The 21,317-nt window shown below is 43.2% G+C and overlaps 1 protein-coding gene and 1 long non-coding RNA gene across 14 annotated transcripts in view; one reads left to right on the top strand and one right to left on the bottom strand.

The window, feature by feature from the left end:
- ZMYND11 (zinc finger MYND-type containing 11) overlaps nucleotides 1–17,244 on the top strand; it is a 135,880-nt gene extending 118,636 nt beyond the window's left edge. For all 13 annotated transcript variants that reach the window (XM_086715084.1, XM_086715090.1, XM_086715089.1 and 10 more), the window contains 5 exons: nucleotides 4,694–4,901; nucleotides 5,247–5,315; nucleotides 6,108–6,380; nucleotides 6,704–6,889; nucleotides 15,259–17,244. In XM_086715084.1, coding sequence (XP_086571210.1) covers nucleotides 4,694–4,901; nucleotides 5,247–5,315; nucleotides 6,108–6,380; nucleotides 6,704–6,889; nucleotides 15,259–15,381 — 859 coding nt within the window. In that variant the 3' untranslated portion in view covers nucleotides 15,382–17,244. The remainder of the gene's footprint in view (nucleotides 1–4,693; nucleotides 4,902–5,246; nucleotides 5,316–6,107; nucleotides 6,381–6,703; nucleotides 6,890–15,258) is intronic.
- Nucleotides 1,089–18,724, bottom strand: LOC147579577 (uncharacterized). Its single transcript, XR_015254090.1, has 3 exons — nucleotides 18,226–18,724; nucleotides 17,782–18,006; nucleotides 1,089–1,558 (listed from the first exon to the last, which is right to left on the bottom strand). It is a non-coding gene; the product is annotated as an uncharacterized LOC147579577 (long non-coding RNA).
- Nucleotides 18,725–21,317: the final 2,593 nt, after the last annotated feature.

The raw sequence follows: 21,317 nt of genomic DNA, 5'->3' as shown, positions 1-21,317 counted from the left end.
AGTTCAATAGATAAGTGCAGGGGAAAAAATTAATAAAAACCAGGAAATCTAGTACCCAGAATAGGAAATTACTAATACTTTGCCATTTTTGCCTTTTGTTTTGTTTTGGCTTTTAAAGTTTTTATTTAGTTCCAGTTAGTTAATATATGGCAGATCAGCATGTAGCCTGACGAGGCAGCTGACGACGATTTTTGCAAATGGTACTTGTAGTTTGGGCTCCCGACATGGTGTGATGCAGTACAGGCTCGTGCTGGGATTGCGTGGTGAGGCGGGTGTGGAAGGGCTCTAAGAATGTGGCCACTTCATGGTTTGTGAAGACAGGATGCCGTTTCAGGCACCTTTTCAAAGCTCTGTTAAAAGCCACAGACAAAAATCATCGACGTGGGAGCAGGAGACCATGTCGATCTTGTGATCTAAGGATGTGCATAAGAATTACCGGAAGGGAACTGCCAGACATGGTATCCAGCCTATATTTTGAAGTTCCTGTTGCCAGGGAGATGTGTACAGCCCAGCTTAAAACTTTACGTTTTCATGATACAGTATCTGTATCCCAACAGTAAAAAGTTTCTATTACTGTGAACTTGCTTTTATTAAAAAAAAATTTTTTTAATGTTTATATGTATTTTTGAGGCAGAGCATGAGCAGGGCAGGGGCAGAGAGAGAGGGAGACACAGAATCTGAAGCAGGCTCCAAGCTCCGAGCTGACAGCCAGAGCCTGATGCGGGGCTTGAACTCACGAACCACGAGATCATGACCTGGGCCGAAGTCGGACGCTCAACCAACTGAGCCACCCGGGCGCCCCTGTAAACTTATTTTTGCATAGTTACGTATTTCATACAAAGAATGTGAACCATACTATGAAATTATAGCTGCCTCTTTCATTGTGATATCAAAGCCTTAAAGTATTGTTCTGAGTAACACTGTCACTAATAGCCGTGACTGGACACTGATGAAAGTTCACAGATACTAAAAGTAAAGGGGAAAAATAGCAAGTCAGCTACATGATCTAAAGGCCTTTCCAAGTATTTAAATGTCTGTCGTGCTTGAAGTTGTGAGAGTTTTATGTAACTGTCATTACTGTGAGAAACTATGGAACAAGAGACTTTATTCCTCTCCATAGTGAATTTTTAGTCTTCATTTAATTTAAATAGAAGTTTAGTGGCAAGAAACCTATGGATAGTGTAAGTTTCCAAAAACGTAGTTCCGTTCCTTCAGAGATAGATGCATCCCTAGCTGATGCTGTCAAGGCAGGAAACATGGGTAATCCCACCATTGACTACAGAATGAATGCTTTGTATGGATTATGAAGTAGCAGCACATTGTATTGGGTTTGTTAACCGTGCCCCATCAGAACGGGGATGGAGGGGTGGGGAGGCCTGGACAGGGGTACGGAGGGCGACCTCTGTAGCAGTGGAGAGGGCCGGTGGGCTCCACCGTGGCTTGTGCTCTGGCATGTGCTTGTCCTGCTCTGGTCTCAGACACGGTGTTCAGTCTCTCTCAGCCTTGTTTCCTCACTTGTAAAATGAGGGCTTCCGTAGCACATCTTGGAAGAGTTTCTCTGTAAGGGTTAAAGAAATGTTGGTACATTCTGATCTAAGCATGGTGCCTGGTGTGCAGCAAATCCTTAATAAAAGTCAGCTTATAGTACAAATATCCAAACAGGGAAGAAGTTTCATTAGTTAACCTAGAGAAACCAAGAATTCAGTTACTTTAAAAAAAAACATACTACTAGGTTAGAACTGATAATCGGAACTTTTTAGCAGATTAAAAAATTTTTCATCCATTTTCCGACAGCTTCATAGTATCTACAACCATGAGTGGTATTTTGATAATGTGAGTTAATCTGTCTTGTGTCATTCATTATACAATGCAGATAGTATTTTAAAATAATATTTGAGGTAATCTCCTTGGGTCCTTGGCATGTTTGTGATCTGAACAGAAAATTACAACATAAAATTCCATTTCCAGAGAGTTTTTTTTTTTCTTCCAAACTTATTACTTCCTGGAATCTAAAAAATCTAAAAAATTCTGGACAGATGGCTCTCTGAGGACTTTAGTTTAGAAAATACAGCTGACCCTTGAACAACAAGAGGATGGGGGTGCCAGCTCCCCCCCCCAGTCCTAACTCACCTATGACTTTTGACTCCCCCAAAAGCTTAACTATAGCCTTTCTGATAATGTAAAGTTAACTCCTGCTTTGTATGTTACATGTATTATATGCTGTATTCTTACAGTAAAGGAGGAGAAAATACATTTACAGCCCTGTCCTATGTCAAAACAGTCTGTGTATGAGTGGACCCCTGCAGTTCAAGCCAGTGTTGTTCAAGAGTCAACTTTAACAGGTCTACAATTTTACTATAAATTCAGAATCTTTTCCTTTCCTTCTCTGGTTACAGTGTGCCTAATAAAATACTTGAACTAAATGAGTGATGAGGACATACCTTATAAGTTACACTGTATCTTACTGGCATATTTGATTTATTAAAAGCAATCTTTATACAGTTATAATAATGAGTTTTAATTAAGCAATATGTTACCAACCAAGAGGAGATGGCTAATAAAGGCCTAGCAGCAAGTTTTCACTAACACTGTTTTTAGCGTCATAACTGTTTACAGGTGCACATCTCGGTGGTGTTGAGTGCATTCATACTGTTAGGCAGCATCACTACCAATAAGTGTTCTTTTGCCAGTTCATCCTATCTTCGGACATAGGCAGGAGAAGGAAAATGTATATAAATCAATGGTCTTACACTAGTCCGCACTGTGTGCTCGGCACAGAGTGTGCTGCCCCTCCCCAGGGCCTATGCAGACTGTGACCAGGAAGAAAGGTGGCTGTGACCGCACTCACTGGAAGCGGGGTTTTGCTAGGATTTGCACGGTTGGCCTGCCAGAGGAAAAAGTAGCGGGGCGGTCTGTGTCAACAAGGCTGAATCTCCGCTGCAGGTGGCCAGGGGCCCCGGGAGCCGGCAGGGAGCTACAGGCAGGAAGGAAGCACACCATTCTGAGCTCATTTGCCATCAGGTTACCGAGCCATTTGATTCCGCGTGTGTTCGGAGCCTTCAGGATTGACAGATGTGCAGACAGAGCCAAATTAGATTCTGCCTCTTTTTATTGGACTTACCCTGAATTGTAGGGTGTCTTTGTAGACCGGATTGCCAGAGATAACCAGAGAACCTCTTTAAAAGTGGCACCTGATCCCCTGCAGTCATGGAGGGGATTATAGGAGAATGGCAACGTGTGTGTGAACCACACTGACGCTTAATTACGTCTCATGTTAAGAGCAGCCTGAATCAGTTTTCTTGTATCCAAGGGATAAACAGATTATTTAAGGAGAAAAAAAAATACCAACAGGTCACAAATTCGTTCCAGGTAGTCAGCACTGTTAGTGACACAAATGTGTCTCAAAAACAGGTTTTCAAAAGTGTAGTTTACTTTGGTAGGGGGCCTAACGAAGCACTGGTGTCAGATGAGACGCTGTGGACGTAATATTTACAGACCCTTGCGTGGCAGGTCACGGCTCCAGCTGTCAGCATATTTAATCTGGAAAGCCTGTGGCCTCACGTGCACAAGCGAGTTCCAAGTCTGCACTTGTGGTTTGTGTGGGTGCAGCGTGCTTCCCTCGACCCTTTGGAACAGTCATGAGGCCGGTGTTTGTGACACTCCGTCCCTGCTGGCCGGAATGGGGGGCAGGGGGAGCTGACCCGGCACACATTTAAACAGGAGGCAGACAAGAATCAGTCTCTTGCTGCTTGTGTGCTGCTCCTCACTTGTCCTCGCTGCTCCAGAGAGCGTCTCCCTAACTGTGGCTCGTGCACCTTGCTGTTTTTGGTCTTGTTTGTGACATTCCCTCTGCCAGTAGCTCCTCTTATGGGGCCTGGTACACGTCGTCCTTGTCCTTCAGGCCCGGCCGCAGCTGTCTTCCTCTCAGGAGCACCCCGTCCCTTCACAGTTGTGACAAACCCAAAGAGCCTTCATGGCAGAGGCTGTGTGGGTGCAGGTGCCATCCTAGAACTAGGATGCTTGCACCCGGGACCCGGGCCCCTGATTCATAGCTCTTACCCAGCGCATCTGGGCAGCGTCTTCTCCAGCGGTCCAGTGAGGCCGGAACATGGTAGCGGCCCCGTGCGTTATTGGAGGAGCTGCAGTGCCTTCTGCTGGCACACGGTGGAGTCCAGTTGGGTGACTGGTGCCCAGGGAAACTTTCTCGAGAACTAAATCAAGTTTTACATCCAGTACTTTTGGGTCAGTACCACACATAATGCAGAGAACCTTACGCTCCTACCTGAGCACCTGGCTGCTGAACAGTAGATGCTGCGAGTCTGAATGTGATGAAACGTAACATGGGGAGGCAGCGTTTGCCCTCATCTCGTGCACACGTATCTGCAAACACACACACCTGTAGTTGTGGTCTGCACAGAGCGAGTCTTGAGTAACGGAGTGGCAATGGGAGGAGACTCTGGAAAAAGGACTTAGGAACAGGCTAACTGGGTTGAAGAAGGCCGTGACGGTGCTGAGGGGTTTTGAGGTATTTGAGAGTCGGCCCTGTTCCGAGGACCTGTCCCCTCCTTCCTCCTCCATGTGGGTCTCCCACTCACCCCCGGCCATCACAGAATCTCCCAAGGCCTACTTTGCAGTGGGGAGAATCTGCTGCCGTTTTGGGAATTTCTAACTGTACCTCTGCGGTTACTTGAAGGGCCTGGATTCCCTCTGAGAACATCCAGGACATCACGGTCAACGTCCACCGGCTGCATGTGAAGCGCAGCATGGGCTGGAAGAAGGCCTGTGACGAGTTGGAGTTGCACCAGCGCTTCCTTCGCGAAGGAAGGTTCTGGAAGTCTAAGAATGAGGACCGAGGAGAGGAGGAGGCAGAGTCCAGCATCTCCTCCACCAGTAACGAGCAGGTGGGTGTCCCCATCAGTCACGGTGAGCGTGAGCGCTGCCGGTGCACGTTCCGACAGTTCTTCCTTTCATACAAAGGGGTAATGGGCTCTGCCAAAGGTATCAAAACCAGTTCAGGCAGACAGATAAGCAACCCTGATCCTGCCTCTCTTCCGTAGGCACATTAGTGCCCACCACCACACCTGTGCGGGAGTTCCGTGGGTGGTGACCACGTGGCCGCAGGTGTGCCAAATGCAAAAGGGGGCGGGTTACTCGCTTCTTCCCTGTGGGCCATGGCCAGTGTTGTCAGCACAGAAGTGTTTCACAGCATCTGGAGTAATGTGCTGTTGTTTTTATGATGCCCACAGCTAAAGGTCACTCAAGAACCAAGAGCAAAGAAAGGACGACGTAATCAGAGTGTGGAACCCAAAAAGGAAGTAAGTGGCCCGCCTTGCAGTGTCCAGGTGGCACTGCAACAGGAAGTATCTCCCAAGTTATGGTCAAGACAGTTGGCTCCAACGTACGGCACTTGTGAAAAGGCACTGCCGTCAGATAACATCAACCAGGTTGGAACCCGTCTTCTATCAGTAGAATAAGCCACACACAAACCAGAAGTCTCCTATCTCAGACCAAGTCTGGCTAAGTGGGAGGGCACTTGGCTGCATTTCCTGCAACTCTGCTGGTTTTCTAGTAGCATGATTAAAAACAAAGCACTTGTCCACTACATCATTTGGGTCAACATTGAAAAACTGGAGGAAACGAGGGTTAAGCTCAGCCTTTTAAAATGATAAAGTCTGTTAATGCTCTAAATCCAAGGATTAATCTTAGCACAATTCCAAATACTTAGTGAGAAGTGGTTTAGAATTTTAGGATATCTGTTAATGATCTAGTCCAAAGAAGTCAGTCTAAACTGATAATGGTTTAAGTTTTAAATATTTTTGCTTAGGCTACCTGAAAAGCAAAAGACCCATAGTATTATATGCAATGACATTATAAATGAAGATCCTATTTAGAATTACTGTCTCTATTAATTGAATGGAAGTTTTGAGGGTTTAATTGTGGTAAAATCTGCATAACAGAATTTCCCATCTTAATTCCAGGTTTCTTAACCGTAGTTTATTATGTGGCTATTTATGTGTATCGCTATGTTTTTATCCTAACAGAGCTTGTTCTTGAACTGGCGGACTGGTGGCTTTGTTTCACATCTGAGCACTGTCCTTACCCTTTAGGAACCAGAGCCTGAAACTGAAGCCGTGAGTTCCAGCCAGGAAATCCCCACGATGCCTCAGCCAATCGAAAAGGTTTCTGTGTCCACTCAGACCAAGAAGTTAAGTGCCTCTTCACCAAGAATGCTGCACCGAAGCACACAGACCACCGGTGATGGAGTGTGTCAAAGCATGTGCCACGACAAATACACTAAGATTTTCAATGACTTTAAAGACCGGATGAAGTCTGACCACAAGCGAGAAACGGAAAGAGTTGTACGAGAAGCTCTGGAAAAGGTAAAGCCCCCCCTCCCCTCCCCCCCCCCCCAACGAGGACCCTGAGTGTGACGAGAGTTTTCCCGTGGTGGGTTATTAGCAGCTTTCACGTGGGCATCCTCCAGGCTGCTCCTTTGTAAAGCCAGGAACATAATAAGACACCTTTGATAACATTTCAGTTAATAGTAATAACTTGTGTTTCTTCATCGAAGGCGTTGGGAGCTCTTGATGGGTTGGAGGGAAGAGGGGTACCCTCGAAGTAGACGCGGTGTTAGGGTTCTCTTCAGGGTGATGGTCCGTGTGAGTTGAGGGCAGACTGTTACGGGCTGACCTTTTCATTTCAGCTCCGTTCCGAAATGGAAGAGGAGAAACGACAAGCTGTAAATAAAGCTGTAGCCAATATGCAGGGTGAGATGGACAGAAAATGTAAGCAAGTAAAGGAAAAGTGTAAAGAAGAATTTGTAGAAGAAATCAAGAAGCTAGCAACACAGCACAAACAACTGATTTCTCAGACCAAGAAGAAGCAGTGGGTAAGTATCCGTGTTTTTCTGAAAATGTACCACCCAGTGTACTGTAGATGTGATGAAAATCCGTTCAGGAAGACATATGTGGAATGTGCAAAGTTCATACCTGAAGTAAGATCAAATGTGAAATTACCAGCTTTAATTAATTTTAAAATTTTTATTGAAAAGTCCTCTCATCTGTGAAGCCACATGACGAGTATTGCTCAGGATTATTTTGTTAAATTGGGATTGTGAAGTGTCAGTACAAATTCAGCGCATCTAGTTCACGTGACATGTCCGCTGTGCGGGGAATGTATGTGGATAAGCTGGCCGGCTCTTCCGTCTGCCTGTAACTCCTGGTAGCGAACCTCTCGGTTGTGAGACTATAAATGTCAGCATCCCAACGGCAAGTTAAAGATTTTCACATTTTGCTGCCCAACGTTTATCCATTAGACTCTTTTCAGTCGATTTACTTTTTGATCGTAACAGCTCACTGGTCTGTAACTCCACTTAGAATCTGACGAATTGTCCCCTTTCACAGTGTCCTGTTTGTCACTCTCGTCTTCCCCTAGAACAGGAGCTCTGGGCGCATGTGTCCACCCATCTCAGCTAACTGGTGGTGGAAACGTTTTACTCCCAAAAACTCATCACTTGTTTTTTAATTTTTTTTTAATGTTTATTTATATTTAAGAGACAGAGACAGAGACAGAGTGCAAGTGGGGGAGGGGCAGAGAGAGCGGGAGACCCAGAATCCAAAGCAGGCCCCAGGCTCCAGTGGGTTTGAACCCACACACTAAGATCATGACCTGAGCCGAAGTCAGATGCTCAGCCGAGTGAGCCACCCACGCACCCCTAGCTTGTTCTTTTTATAATAAGTAACTGGAAGAAGTTTTGTGATTCTTCATTTGATCCAGACTACATTTTCTAAAGTATAATTTATTGTCAAGTTGGCTAACATACAGTGTCTACAGTGTGTTCTTGGCTTGGGGGGTAGATTCCCATGATTCATCTCTTACATACAACACCCAGTGCTCATCCCACCGTTTTCTGAAGAGGGTCTTTACATTACAGTAAATGTTTCCTCCGAAAAGTAAACATTATAAATACTCTGATAAAGAAAAAGGGGAACTTGACGTACATTTCAGGAGAATCTGTAAAGATGACCTGATAGGAAAAGCAGATGAATGAGATAAATATCACTAGGTGGGAATGAAGGTGTGCTCAAAATAATGACCAGCACGAAGCCCCAACACTACGTCCATGATTCTATCTTCATGCAAAGACTAGAGAAAGCTAGAAAGTGGGCAGTAGATATATGGGAAGAACCCCCATAAGTTTACTAAAGGATCAAAATGGGAGAGGAGGCTGGAGTAGGGAATGAGGACACTGCTTTTTCTAGCATGTTCCAGCTGTGAACGAGCAGAAGCTGTGCTGTTAGACCTGCTGTTTATCTAAGTCCACGCGGAAATAATGCTATGCAGTATTTCCTTTCTCAGGGATGAACGGTGCTCTGCTGTGTGTACGCACATACTGCATCTTCTCTGTTCACCCATTCGTGGATGGACACTTAGTGAATGTGGGGCTGTGGGTATCTTTTCAGTATCTGGATTTCATTTCCTTTGGACACATACCCATACGTGGGATTTGCTGGATCAAAGAGTAGTTTTGTTTTTTTATTGGTCGAGGAGCCTCCACACTGTTCTCCAAAGCACCTGCAACACTTTGCATTCCCACCAGCAGTGCACGAGGGTTCCCCTTTCTCTGCATCCTCGCCAACACCTATTGATTCCTGAGTTAATTTTAGCCACTCTGACAGGTGTGAGGTGGCATCTCATCGTGGTTTTTATTTGCATTTCCCAGATGATGAGAGACAGGGACCTGCATAGATCTTTAGAATTTTTTTAAATTAGGTGATTGGTTTTTTTCCATTGAGTTGTAGGAGTAGTTTATTTGGGGCCTGAACCACATATGTCAGATACAGGATTTGCAAATATTTCTGTGTCCACTTGTTTGGTTTTACTTTTGTTGCCTGTGCTTTTGGTGTCAGATCCAAAAAAATCATCGCCAAGACTGATGTCAAGGAGCTTTATTGCCTGTTTTCTTCTAGGAGGTTTATGGCTTCAGGTCTTACATTCAAGTCTTTAATCCATTTTGAGTTAACTTCAGTGTTTGAGCAACGAAAGTGAATCTAGTTTCATTCTGCTGCACGTGGCTGTCCAGTTTTCTGCCTTTCATTGACGAGACTGCCTTCTGTTCTCTTCCACCCCTTTGTTGTAAACTCATCAAGCGGACAGTGCAGGTTTATTTCTGGGCTCTCTGCTCCACTGAGCTGTGCATCTGTTTTCATATCAACACCAGATTGCTTTCATTTATACCCATTTTTTAAATGAGGAATTTTATGAGCTTATGAGATTATGAACAGAGTGACTAAAGAAACACTCTGCTTGTCATGTCTGGTAGATGGGTAAATACAATTAAATCTCACATTACAAAATAATAGAGCATTGCTGGACAGAAAGTATGTAGGTATGCCAAAGTATTTCAGATGCCAGAAAATGGATGTTAAGATGAGATACTAACAACAGAATGTGGTACGGATAGTACACTCTTGGAGTACACCCACAAAGAAAGGGAGAGATCAAGAATGAAGGAGTGCACGCCTAAATAAATGTCCGGGTACTTGAGAGAAAGGATGGCACTGCTTAAGACACGATTTATTTATTTATTTATTTATTTTTTTAACGTTTATTTATTTTTGGGACAGAGAGAGACAGAGCATGAACGGGGCAGGGGCAGAGAGAGAGGGAGACACAGAATCGGAAACAGGCTCCAGGCTCTGAGCCATCAGCCCAGAGCCTGACGCGGGGCTCGAACTCACGGACCGCGAGATCGTGACCTGGCTGAAGTCGGACGCTTAACCGACTGCGCCACCCAGGCGCCCCTAAGACACGATTTAAAGGTGGGGAAATGAAGAAAGAAGTTAAAACACCTGGTCGAGACTCACATGAGTAATTAGCATGTGCCCAGGATTTAAACTCAGATGGGATTCATTTCAGCTGTTTCCAAAATTAAAACATGCTGTCCATGCTTTTCTAATAGTAACTTTACTGAAATTGCAGTAAGGATCACAGGAGACATCTCAAAAGATTGATTTTGATCAGAAAGTACAGCGTATGCAATGAGGAAGAACGAGGGTAGAATCTTAGGTACCACAATGTAGACTGCTCCGCCTGGTCCCATCCCTGGGACTCATCTACCTTTATAGGTCATTCTGTCTGTATGGACCACCTCCAGGTGCCGACACCAAGTGCATCCTTCTCTTCCTTGCCAGTACTGGTTCACCCTCCCTGTGTGTGTCTGGGGTCTCACTTTTCTGTTGCCAACTCAGCTTGAGACTGTAGTGTTTATGTTCCCCGAGTCCAAACAGCCCAAACTAGATGAATTCTTCACCCTTGTGTAGACCAGTTTTTCACCCTCAGTTCTGTTCACATTTGGGCCAAGAATTTCTTGTACACAGGCTGCCCTGTGTACCATAGACGTTCAGCAGCATCCCCAGTGTCCTTCCCCGGGCACCAGGAGTACCTGTTCTCCCCACCCAGGTTGTGACCATCAAAATGTCTCCAGATGTTGCCCAATTAGATGAAGGCTGAGAACTGAGTGCTAGTTTCGGGTCAAAAGTGACCTTGATAATAGCATATCCAGTGGAGAGATACAAGTGAAAGAGTGCCTTCGGACTAAGAAAGAAAGGAAAGAGAATAATTGGAAGTAGGAAGTTTGGCACTTCTTGCAAGGAGTTTGTGAAGGGGAAGCAGAAAAACGGGGGGGGGTCGATTGAAAGAGATGTGAGATGGAGTATTTTTTAACTGTGCTTAAACACACATAACCGTGAAGACGGTAAATTTTAAGTGTACACTTCAGTGGTATTAAATATACTCCTGTCGTACAACTATTACCGCAACTTTTTTACCTTGTAAAGCGGAAACACTTTACCTGCTAAATAACTCACGCCCTGCTCCTGGTAACCACCATTCTGTTTTGTCTTCACGACTGCGACCATTCTAAGTATCTCTTATAAGTGTGAGCAAATATATTTGTCTTTTTATAACTGGCTATTTCACTTAGCATTATGCCATTAAGATTCATCCCTGTTGTGGCACAAGGAAGGTATCTTTTCTTTTCCGGGGTAAATAACGTTACATTGTGCATATGCACTGCACTCAGCTGTGCGTGCACTTGTTGATGGACGCTGGGGTTGCGTCCATGTGTTTGCTGTTGTGACTAATGCTGCTATGGACATGGGTGGACACATCGTTTTGAGACCTTGCTTTCAGTTGTTTTGGGTATGTAGCCGCAGTGGGGCTGTGGAATCTTATGGTAATTCTGTTTTTAAGTTTTTGAGGAAACACTCTACTGCTTTCCACAGCAGCCATACTATTTTACACTCTTACCAACAGTGCACACATGGGGTTTCAAATTCTCTCCAAGATAGTAGCCATTCTGACAGGCGCGAGGCAGTATCTGATTATGGCTTTGATTTACATTTCCCTGATGATCAGTGACATTCAACGTCTTTTCATGATTATTATTGGTCATTCTTGTATCTTTGGAGACCTGTCTCTTCAACTTCTTTGCCCATTTTTGAATCAGGTTGGTTGGTAGTTTCACAGGTTTTGTATCTCTTCTGGACAGCAATTGCTCACCAGATCCACGATTCACAAATATTTTCTTTCAGTCTGGGAGTTGCCTTTCTACTCTGTAGACCGTGTCTCCTGTCGTACAAAACTTTAGAATTTTTATGAAGTCCACTCTCTTTTTTTCTCTTTTGTTGCCTGTGTCCTTGGTCACATCCAAGAAATCATTGCCAAATCCAGTGTTGTGAAGCTTTGTGCTGCATATTCTTCCAAGAGTTTTACTGTTTGGGGCCTTACATTTAGGTCTTTGACCGATTTCGAGTTAATTTCTGTATATGCTGTTAGGGAGGTGCCCAGCCGCCTCCTTTGTGTGTGGAGATGCAGTTTTCCCAGCTGTGTTGGTTGAAAAGACCGGGTTCCCCATTGAGAGGTCCTGGCCCCCTTGTCAGAAACCCTTTCGCTGTATATGTGCGGGTCTCTTCCTGGGCTCTCTCTTCGATTGCATTAGTCTGTATGTCTGGTTATGCCAACGCCACGTGGTCTGCCTACTCTAGCTTTGTGTAGTAGGTTTGAGATGAGGAAGTGTGAGTCCTCCAGTTTCTCCTTAGTTTTAGATTATCTGGGTTATTTAGGGTCCACCGAATCTGTAGATTGCTTTGGGTAATATGGACATTTTGACGATATATGAATTCTTCCAGTCCACAAACATGGGATGTGTTTCCACTTGTCTTTACTGTCTTTCAGCAGTGTTTGGCAGTCTTCATCGTGCAAGCTTTTCTCCTCCTTGGTTAAGTCTGTTTTTTATTTTAGTTGTCTTTGATTTGAAACAGAATTTTTTTCATGGTTTCCTTTTGAGATTGCTCATTGTTCCTGTTAGAAATGCAGCTGATTTTAGGACCTTCCATCCTCCTCCTTTGCTGAATTCATTTGTTCTCATAGCTTTGATGTGGAGTCTTAGGCATCGAAAACTCTAAAGATGGAGCCATATACAAACCAGGTAAGTTTAGTTCTTTTCAAGTAGGGGTGTCTCTCTTGTTTGCCTGATGCTGTGGCTATACTTCCTGTAGTTGAATACAGGTGGTTAAAAGTGAGTGCCTTCTTGCCTTATTCCTGACTTTAGAGGAAAACTTTCAGTCTTACTGACTCTGATGTTTGCTGTGGGTTTTTCATATTGTGGCAGTTTCCTTCTGTTCCTCTTCTGCTGAGTGATTTTTATCATGAAACGGTGTGTTGCATTTTTTTGTCTGATGCTTTTTCTACATTAGCTGAGATGATCATGTGTGTTTTTTTTCCTCATTATGTTGATGTAGCATATTACACTGATCGATTTGGTGGTGTATAATCCTTCTATTCTCCTGAATTCCATTTGCTAATATTTTGTTGAGGATTCTATCCCAGTGTCCATAAGCCATGTTGATCTATAGATTTTGTTTCTTGTAGTGTGTCTGTCTGCCTTTGATATCTGGGTTATGCTGCATTCATAGCATGAATTTAGGGAAGCGTTTCTGGGGTGTCTGGGTGGCTCAGTCAGTTGAGCATCTGACTTCAGCTCAGGTCATGATCTCGCAGTTCTTGAGATCGAGTCCTGCATCAGGCTCTGTGCTGACAGCCCAGAGCCTGGAGCCTGCTTTGGATTCTGTTTCTCCCTCTCTCTGCCCCTCCCCTGTTCATGCTTGCTCTCAAAAATAAATAAACATTAAAAAAAATTTTTTTTTAATAATAAAGGAAGTGTTTCTGCCTTTTTGCAGTTTTTGGAAAAGTTTGGGAAGAATTGCTATTAATTCTTGTTTAACTATGTGCTAGTATTTAGCATCACCAGCAAATCCAGTGCCTTTTTTTTGAGATTTTTTCATTAATAATTCAGTCTGCTTAAATTTGAGTTAGTCTTTAGTAGGTTTTGTGCTACTGGGAGTTTTTCCATTTTATCCAGGTTATTCAGTTTTCTGATGTGGAATAGTTAATGGTACTCTTAGAATCCTTCATATTTCTGTAGAATCCGCAGTAAGGTTCCCACTTTCATTTCTGATCTTAGGAATTTGAGTTCTCTCTCTTCTTAGTCCATCTAGCTAAAGATTGTCCATTTTGTCAATGTTTTCAAAGAACCATCTTTGGATTTCATTGATTTTTGTCTGTTTTTCTGCTCTAATTTATCTCTGCTAAACTCTTTATTATCACTTCACCTTGTAGGACTTCACCTGAGTATTTCTTGCAGGGCAGGTCACAAGTTCCCTCAGGTTTTGTGTATCTGGGAATGTTAAAATTTATCCTTCGCTTTTACAAGGACAGTTTTTCTGAATATAGGATTCTGCATTGACAGTATTCTCTTTTAGCACTTGGAATGTATCAGTCTTCTGGCCTCCTGGTCTGGTAAGAAATCTGGTGGTGATATACTGATGATCCTTTGACATGTGACAGTTTGTTTCTTTGTACTGCTTTCATGATTCTCTTTTAATTGGGCTTTTGAAAATTTGGAGAAAATGTGTCTTGATGTGTGTCTCATTGAGGTCATCTGACTTGGAATTTGTTGAGTTTCTTGGATATTTACGTTCATATCTTTTATCGGATTGGCAAGTTTTCAGCCATTATGTCTTCACATTCTCTCTCCGCGTTCCTCTCTCCTCCTGAACTCCCATAAGGAGTGTCTTGGTGCATTGGATGGTGTTCCCCAAGGTCTTTCAGGTTCTGCTCATTCTTCTTCTGTCTTGTTAATTTTCCGTTGTCCTGTCTTCACTCAGATCGGTCTTTGAATTCCTCTAGAGAATCAGTGTTTTGCTTTAAAGGACTTTCCAGTTCTGGATTTTCTTTCTCATTTCTTTGTTTTCGAGCATGAGTGGAGGAGACAGGCAGGGGTGGGGGATGGGGCGAGTCTTAAGCAGGCTCCATGCTCAGCACAGAGCCTGACACGGGGCACAATCTCACAGGATCCTAGAGTTAAACCCTGTTAACTTTAACTCTCTCCACATTTCTCTTTAACACTTGTCCTAAAGATACTCAAAGAATTAGATAACATCTCTGCCATTAAGGGCCTTTTCAGGGACAGCCTTTTTTTCTCAGTACGCCTTTGTTATTTTTGTTGTTATGGTTGGACACTGGAAGCTAATAACGTGGTAACTCTAGAACTCCTTTCTCCCCTCTTCAGCTTCGCTGATTTTTATTGTAGGCTTTGTGCTGAGGATCGGTCTGAGGCATAAACTTCAAGACTTTTTGGGTCTTTTCTGAGTGTTTCCTTGGACATGCACTCTTATGTGCAGTTAGTTTTACATATACACTGTTGCCACCATGCAGCTGGTGGTAGGGGGCAGCGGCTAAAGTGCTAAGAGCTGAAATTGACTAAGATTAACCAGAATTTACTGTCCACAACTTACCCTGGGAATAGCCCGCCTTCAACAGACTCCATAGTTGCCAAATAGTTCCTGAAGACTGATTCTACCAATGCAGTTTTCCACGTGGGGAGAGATTCCTGGTGCTTCCTGCCCTGCCATCTTTCCAGAATCCTCTCTATTTAGGTTTGTATGCTAATGGGAATGAGCAGTAGAGGTGCGAGGTTTATGGGCCAGGTAAGCTCACATCTGCTGCTGACTAAATGCTGCAGCTCCCATTGCCCTGTTGTTCCTGCCGTTCAGCTTGGTGCGTAAAGCACACTTGATGTTCTTGGTGATCACGGCTGAAGGGCGAGCCACAAAAATCCTTAAAAGCAGAGCTTCGCGGGTCTCCAGTGTTAACCGCTCTCCGAGTTTAAACGCGGCCCTGATTTCTCGTCTGCAGTGCTACAACTGTGAGGAGGAGGCCATGTACCACTGCTGCTGGAACACGTCCTACTGCTCCATCAAGTGCCAGCAGGAGCACTGGCACGCCGAGCACAAGCGCACCTGTCGCCGGAAAAGATGAAGGCGGGTCTCGCAGAGCACCAGCGACGAGTACTCTTCTCAGACAAAGCGGTTTTTGTTTCCAAGAAGCCAAAATTGTTTAGAATTTGCTTCCCGTTTTGCACCAGCCTTTAAACACTTTTCGTGAAGAAATTTTGCACAGTAGTTTAAATCTTTTGTTAATGCTCCTCCGGAGTTTTTCAGGGGGTAAAAGTAACATCAGTGGAGGGTATTATTTTAAATAAATTTTAATTGAGAATTTGTTGCATTTTCAGCAAATTTTAAAACATTTTTAGGTTTTACAGAGATTTTAACCTTTAAACGACAGATCTTTAAAAAACAACAGGTGAATACAAGTGAGTTTAACAAAGAAACATTTAAAATAGATCTGAATGTAAGAACTACAGAACTGTTTCAGAAATAAAACGTACTACCTTGATGTGAAATTTATTTCTTAACCTTGTTGAGCTGGTTTTGTTCAGCTTAATTTACTGTTTAAAGGCATTATCTATCTATTGGTTATGCCAGTGGGTATATGATTGAATTTAGGGAACAGGGTTGACACAGCAGGTGCTAGTCCTGCGTATTTTTTCTTAAATATTTCCCAATTGTGTTTTTCATTATTTCTTTTCAATATATAACTTTTATAACAAATTATTAGCTTTGATCTTGTAGTTTAAAATTGCAGGGAACTGGGGTAATCTTTTACTGAGCTGGATCTTAGAGAAAATGAATATTTAAAATTTAAAGTTTGCACATTTCATCTTTGTCCTAACATGAGTGCTTGTAACAAGATAAACAAAAAATAAAAAGCCAAAAACTACCTTTCTCCATCCATGAAATTATAGATGAGGCATACAAATTTCTTTAATGCTTCCCTTCCCTCCCCAAATATCATCTGATTGCCTATTATCTGGTGTCACCTCGTATATTGTAAATTAATACTGAAAGGAAAGAAAGCACTTAAGTTTCACAGAGGCCGTTATGTTTGTAGTAATGGGTCATTGCCTACTAATGAACTCCATCACTGTACACAGAATGAAGAATAATGCATGTTAATTTTCTTGTATTAAAGATGCCGTGATTTGTAAAAAGTCTGTATTTTGCGGAATGTCTGGATTAAGAAGCATTACCAATAGGAATGGATCGATAGTTGAATAATGATTTTTTTATACATAGATATATAAAATACAGCCAGGAAAATGTTAAATTACTTTTTTTTAAAAAAAAAAATCTCGCCATTTATGTTTTTCAAAGACTGATCTTAGACCAAGTCAAATTCCCATCTATCATTTAGTTATTTTTTAAGGTTAGAGAAATAATTTGTAAATATTTATTTAGACCTTTGATATTTATTAAAGCAATTACACACCATGGAAGTGAAAGAATCAGGAGGAAAACCTTTTAAAAAGTTTTCTCCAGGTTTGTCAGGGTCACTCTAAAGATGAAAATGTAACTAAGTCTTCTGTGAAAGAATCCTCCATCCGGTCCTGATGCTGTTGAGGTGGTGACACAAGCTAACGCAGGCTGCTGCACCTGAATTAGGCAGTGACTGGGCATCTTGTTCCCTCCCTGTCACTGTGATGCGTCCGCATCGCCACGGTGCCGGTGCCGTGGTCTGAGTGAGATTGTAACCGAGAACACTTACCTTCTCTGATTGTTTTTCAAGTTTTAAAACTTCGATCCACCCCTATGAGAGCAAGTATTGTGGAAATATTTTTGGTGTAAAATCATTCCAGAGTATGTACTATTTACCTGATAGCTGCATGAAAGTAAGATTCGTGTTACTTTGGCTTTTTTGTCTCCGTTGACACGGTTGCAACATTTCCAAGTTACTACAGTGTGAAAACTGTGTGTTTAAAAAAAAAAAAAAAAAAAAACAAAATTAAAAAAAAGATTGTGGCCTGGTTTTGTAAAAGTTTTAGGTAAAATTACAACTGATTGTTTTAGGAATCACTATTAAATTTTTTTCTGCAAATCATAAAGCTATATCAAGGTGTTGAGCTTGGCCACTATGCACATTGTAATTACTCATTGTGGCTGTCCAGTTCTATGATGCATTCTGGCATTTTGTAAGCTGCTCTGACTAGCAATATATAGATTCATTTAATGTGTTAACATTGGTTAATAAATGTATTTAAAAAAACTGGCTTTAATACATTGTTGATCTCACCCATTCCCCTATACCGAAGCAGACATGGCCATCTGACATGGTAACCCTGTACTATGGGTTTTCCCCTGGTGACTTCAACTTTCTGTGGACAGTGTCTTAAACATTCACTTACACATTTGAGTTATCAGTCCACAAAAAGACTGTAAATACTTGGACCAGTTCTTGAAACTTTTAGGTCTCATACAAAGCCCATTTTCTTACTTTTTATGCTGTAGGCTGAGCGTTCACTACATCTTGCTTCATACCCACCTGTGATGCCTGTGTCCATGCAGGTCGGTGTCACCCTCCTGACCAGACTGTGATGCAGTGTGGCTCAGCCCTTGTCTGTGCCTTCAGCACCTAATTCAGTGGTTCTCAGACTTCTGACGTGAGGATCACAAGAGAGCTCATCAGGACATTGCTGGGCCCCAGCACTTGCACTGCTCACAAGTTCCCAGGTGTCAGTGATGGGGTCATCCTTTCTTGAAAATATACCTGTGTTCACAAAACAGACTGCGTAAATTTTAGTATTTTACAGATTTCTGGGGCCCATCTATAGGCTCCCCACCCCTGGAGGGATCCAGATCCCTCGGGTTAAGAATCTCAGATCTACGGGATTGGAGAGACAGAAGTCTGACAGGCAGGGAGACAACAGCAGTCCTGTGACTGTGACCTAAATCAGACCGTCTGACAGTCCACGTGCATGCAGATCACCTGGGAATCTAAACTGCAGAGTCTGACCCGGGAGATCTGGGGTCGGTGGAGCAGGTGTGGTGCCACTTTCGTACTTCAAGTGATGTTGATTCTGCTGCCCAGGGATCACAGCTGAAAGGTAGGACATTGAAGGGCACGTAAATTAACAAAACCACTACTGCGCTAAAAACCACAAAATAATGCTGTCAGATGAAAGCCTGTAACGGGCACATAGGTAATTTTAAATTATTTAATAACCATGTTAAAAAAGGAGTAGGTGACAACTTAATCTAATATAGCCAAAATATTTCCGTATTTACTATACCCATTAATGAGATATTTACATGCTTGTTTTGCACTAAGTGTTCAAAACCCAGTTGTGGATTTTAGGCCTTTAGCCATCCCTGTTTGGACTAGCCACATTTCATTCCCTGATGAATGATGACTGATGGCTGATGACTACCCTTAATGGACAGAGCAATCTGAAAGAAGGCCTCTGTCTTCCCGAGGGCGTGCCCCATCACTGCCTTACCCGTGGACAATCTTCACTAAGCACATGTGTATTAGAAGGCCTACGTGATACCGAGGAGCTGACAAGAAAATCTGTTTTTGCCAGAATTAGAGCTAAGGGTAGGTTCTTGGTTGTTTCAGAGTCTGAGATTTAGAGCTTAGAAATCACCCAGGCAACACATTCTAAAGTGACATTTCAATTAGGCAGCTCTGGGAAGGCATCCTAGAAATCGCTATGGGTCTAAAGGGTGGTTTGAAAACTCTTACCCAATCTAACTTCTTAATCTCACACTGGAGAGAAAGCTGAGGCCCAGAATTGCTCAAAGTCAAGATCCACGTTCCTAATATCTGCCCCTTGAAGATTGTGGGTGGCTTAATAAAGTCGTGCAATGATAACAGCCCTACCTTCCAGGAACGGGGCAGAGTATAACCGAAGGTGTAGAATGCTAAGGGAACTCAGATGACACAGTGTAAACGTCATTAATTTAACAAATATTTGATCTACAGCATCTGTGTTAGATGCTGAGTATATAATAATGAGGAAAGACATTTCCTGTTCCCATGTAGTTTCTGATCTAGTGGGGGTATCGAATACATACAACGTTCTACTTATAAACCAGAGTTAGGTGCAGTGAAGAAAAAACAAGACTGTAGGATACACAGCACAAAACGTAGAAGGGGGACGAATTAGGGAAGGCTTAGAAATCTTAGGTGAGGAGTCAGCTAGAGAAGCAGCATTACAGAAGAACCACTATCGATTTGGGGATGCCTCCTTTTTCTCCTTCGTATGTTTACTATGCACATTACTTTTAAGATCATAAAGTTATTAAAAGTCTTGCTGAAGGGGTCTACAGGGCTTTAAAAAGTTTTTTTTTTTTTTTTCCTTCTGGGTGAAGAAAGAGATTTGATGTGGTTACGGACACCAAAGGACAGGAAGAGGGGTGACTGTTAACCACCAGAGGATAACCAAAGGATTACGTTCACAGTGACTAGAGGAGACAGGGGATGGTACAGGAAGTGAAGATCTGGGAACACGACACCTGAGAAGTTGGTTAATGAACAAGAAAAGAAAAACAGACGAGGTAAGTTAGGTTTAGGACAAGAAGAAGAAAGAACACTAAACTGATGTCAGCATCATGGTGGGTAAGATGTTCGACAAAGAATCAGACCTCTATCTGCCAACCAAAGTGCGCTTATGCCTGCTGTGGGATCCAGCACCATGTGTCCAGGACCCAAGAGAGTCTCATCCACCTGTGCATCCGATAATAGGCAGACACAGCTCCCTCTGAGCAGGAGGAGCAAGTGAAGCCAGTGGGGAGCAAGGATCCTGCCCCAACCCTTTTTGCCGCAGTCAGAACAATACCTGGAGAGTGTTGACCCGGGCAGATTCCCCAGAATACAGAGCAACTGCAGACACCCAGGAACCCCAAAAGCACTTTGGTTCCCAGCTTTGCACCTCGCCCCCAACTCCCCCCGCAAGGAAAGACGGCATGGGACTAACTGGAGGCCACAGTGACCTCTGCACAGGAGAGGAGGCACTCGGCCAGGGGAGCCTGGCCACCCCAGTGTTGCAGGACTCAGCCGCAGAACCCGCAGTCCTCTGTGACTGGCAGGAGGAGGAGAGGAGGACGGAGGCAGAGAATGTCACAGGGCAGGGAGTGGATGCAGTTTCTGATGGCTGCACTCAGCAGGAAGTCCAACCTGTAGCCTCTGGGGGCACCACACATGGGGACCTCTGCACCGGGTCCAGGGTACCCCCAGTGCCCCAGAGGGAAACCCACGCGACTCCCTGCTCTGCAGCCGCTCCTTATGTTCCTGAGCTCAGCAGCCAGAGCAAGCTCTGAGACCAGAAAAGAGCCAGGCTATGGGGCAAGGGAGAAACCACAAGCATCACTCCCACCGGAAAACAGGAGAGTGGTTTCCTTTCAGTAGCCAGTAAGATGAATTGTAAGAACCAAAGACGACATAGAGCTTACGAATTCTGCCACAAGAGGGAACGAGAAGAGTGGAATAGGTGTACCATCCAAAGTCAGAGATAACCCAGGTAATAACAACGCTAACAACCAGAACTTACTGAAGGCAACTAGCAAACCTTTAAACAGGAGTCTCCTACTTCAAATGCAAGAGCAGCATTGCAAAAATACAAGGAACATGAAAAAAATCAAGAAAACCATCAAAAGTTAATTCTCCAATAATCAAGCTTAAAAACGTGGAATTTTGTGATCTAGTTAATAAGTCAAAAAATAGCTGTTTTGAGGAAGCTCTAAGTGCTACAAGAAAACTCAGAAAGACAATTCAGTGAAATGGGAAAAAAAACACAAGTTTAAAATAAGATACTTCCCAAGGAGATAGGAATCACAAAAAAAAAAAAAAAAAAAAAAAAGAACCAAGTAGAAATTGTGGCTTGGAAGAACTCCACAAGTGAAATGAAAATGCAATAGAGCACATCTTCAGTAAAGCAAATGGAAGACAGAGTACGTGACTTATAGGATGGGAATTTTGAAATAACTTGATTAGCGGAGAATACAGAAAACAATGAAAAAGATTGAAGAAAGCCTATGTGCCTATGGGATTCAATAAGAAGAACAAATACTAGGAATGTG

The sequence above is a fragment of the Puma concolor genome, chromosome B4 (genome assembly GCF_028749965.1).
Source record: "Puma concolor isolate L17-30 chromosome B4, mPumCon1.1.hap2, whole genome shotgun sequence".
Classification (NCBI taxonomy): domain Eukaryota; kingdom Metazoa; phylum Chordata; class Mammalia; order Carnivora; family Felidae; genus Puma; species Puma concolor.
Note: the sequence above shows the minus strand (reverse complement) of the source record. Positions and strands in the feature narration are given on the sequence as shown.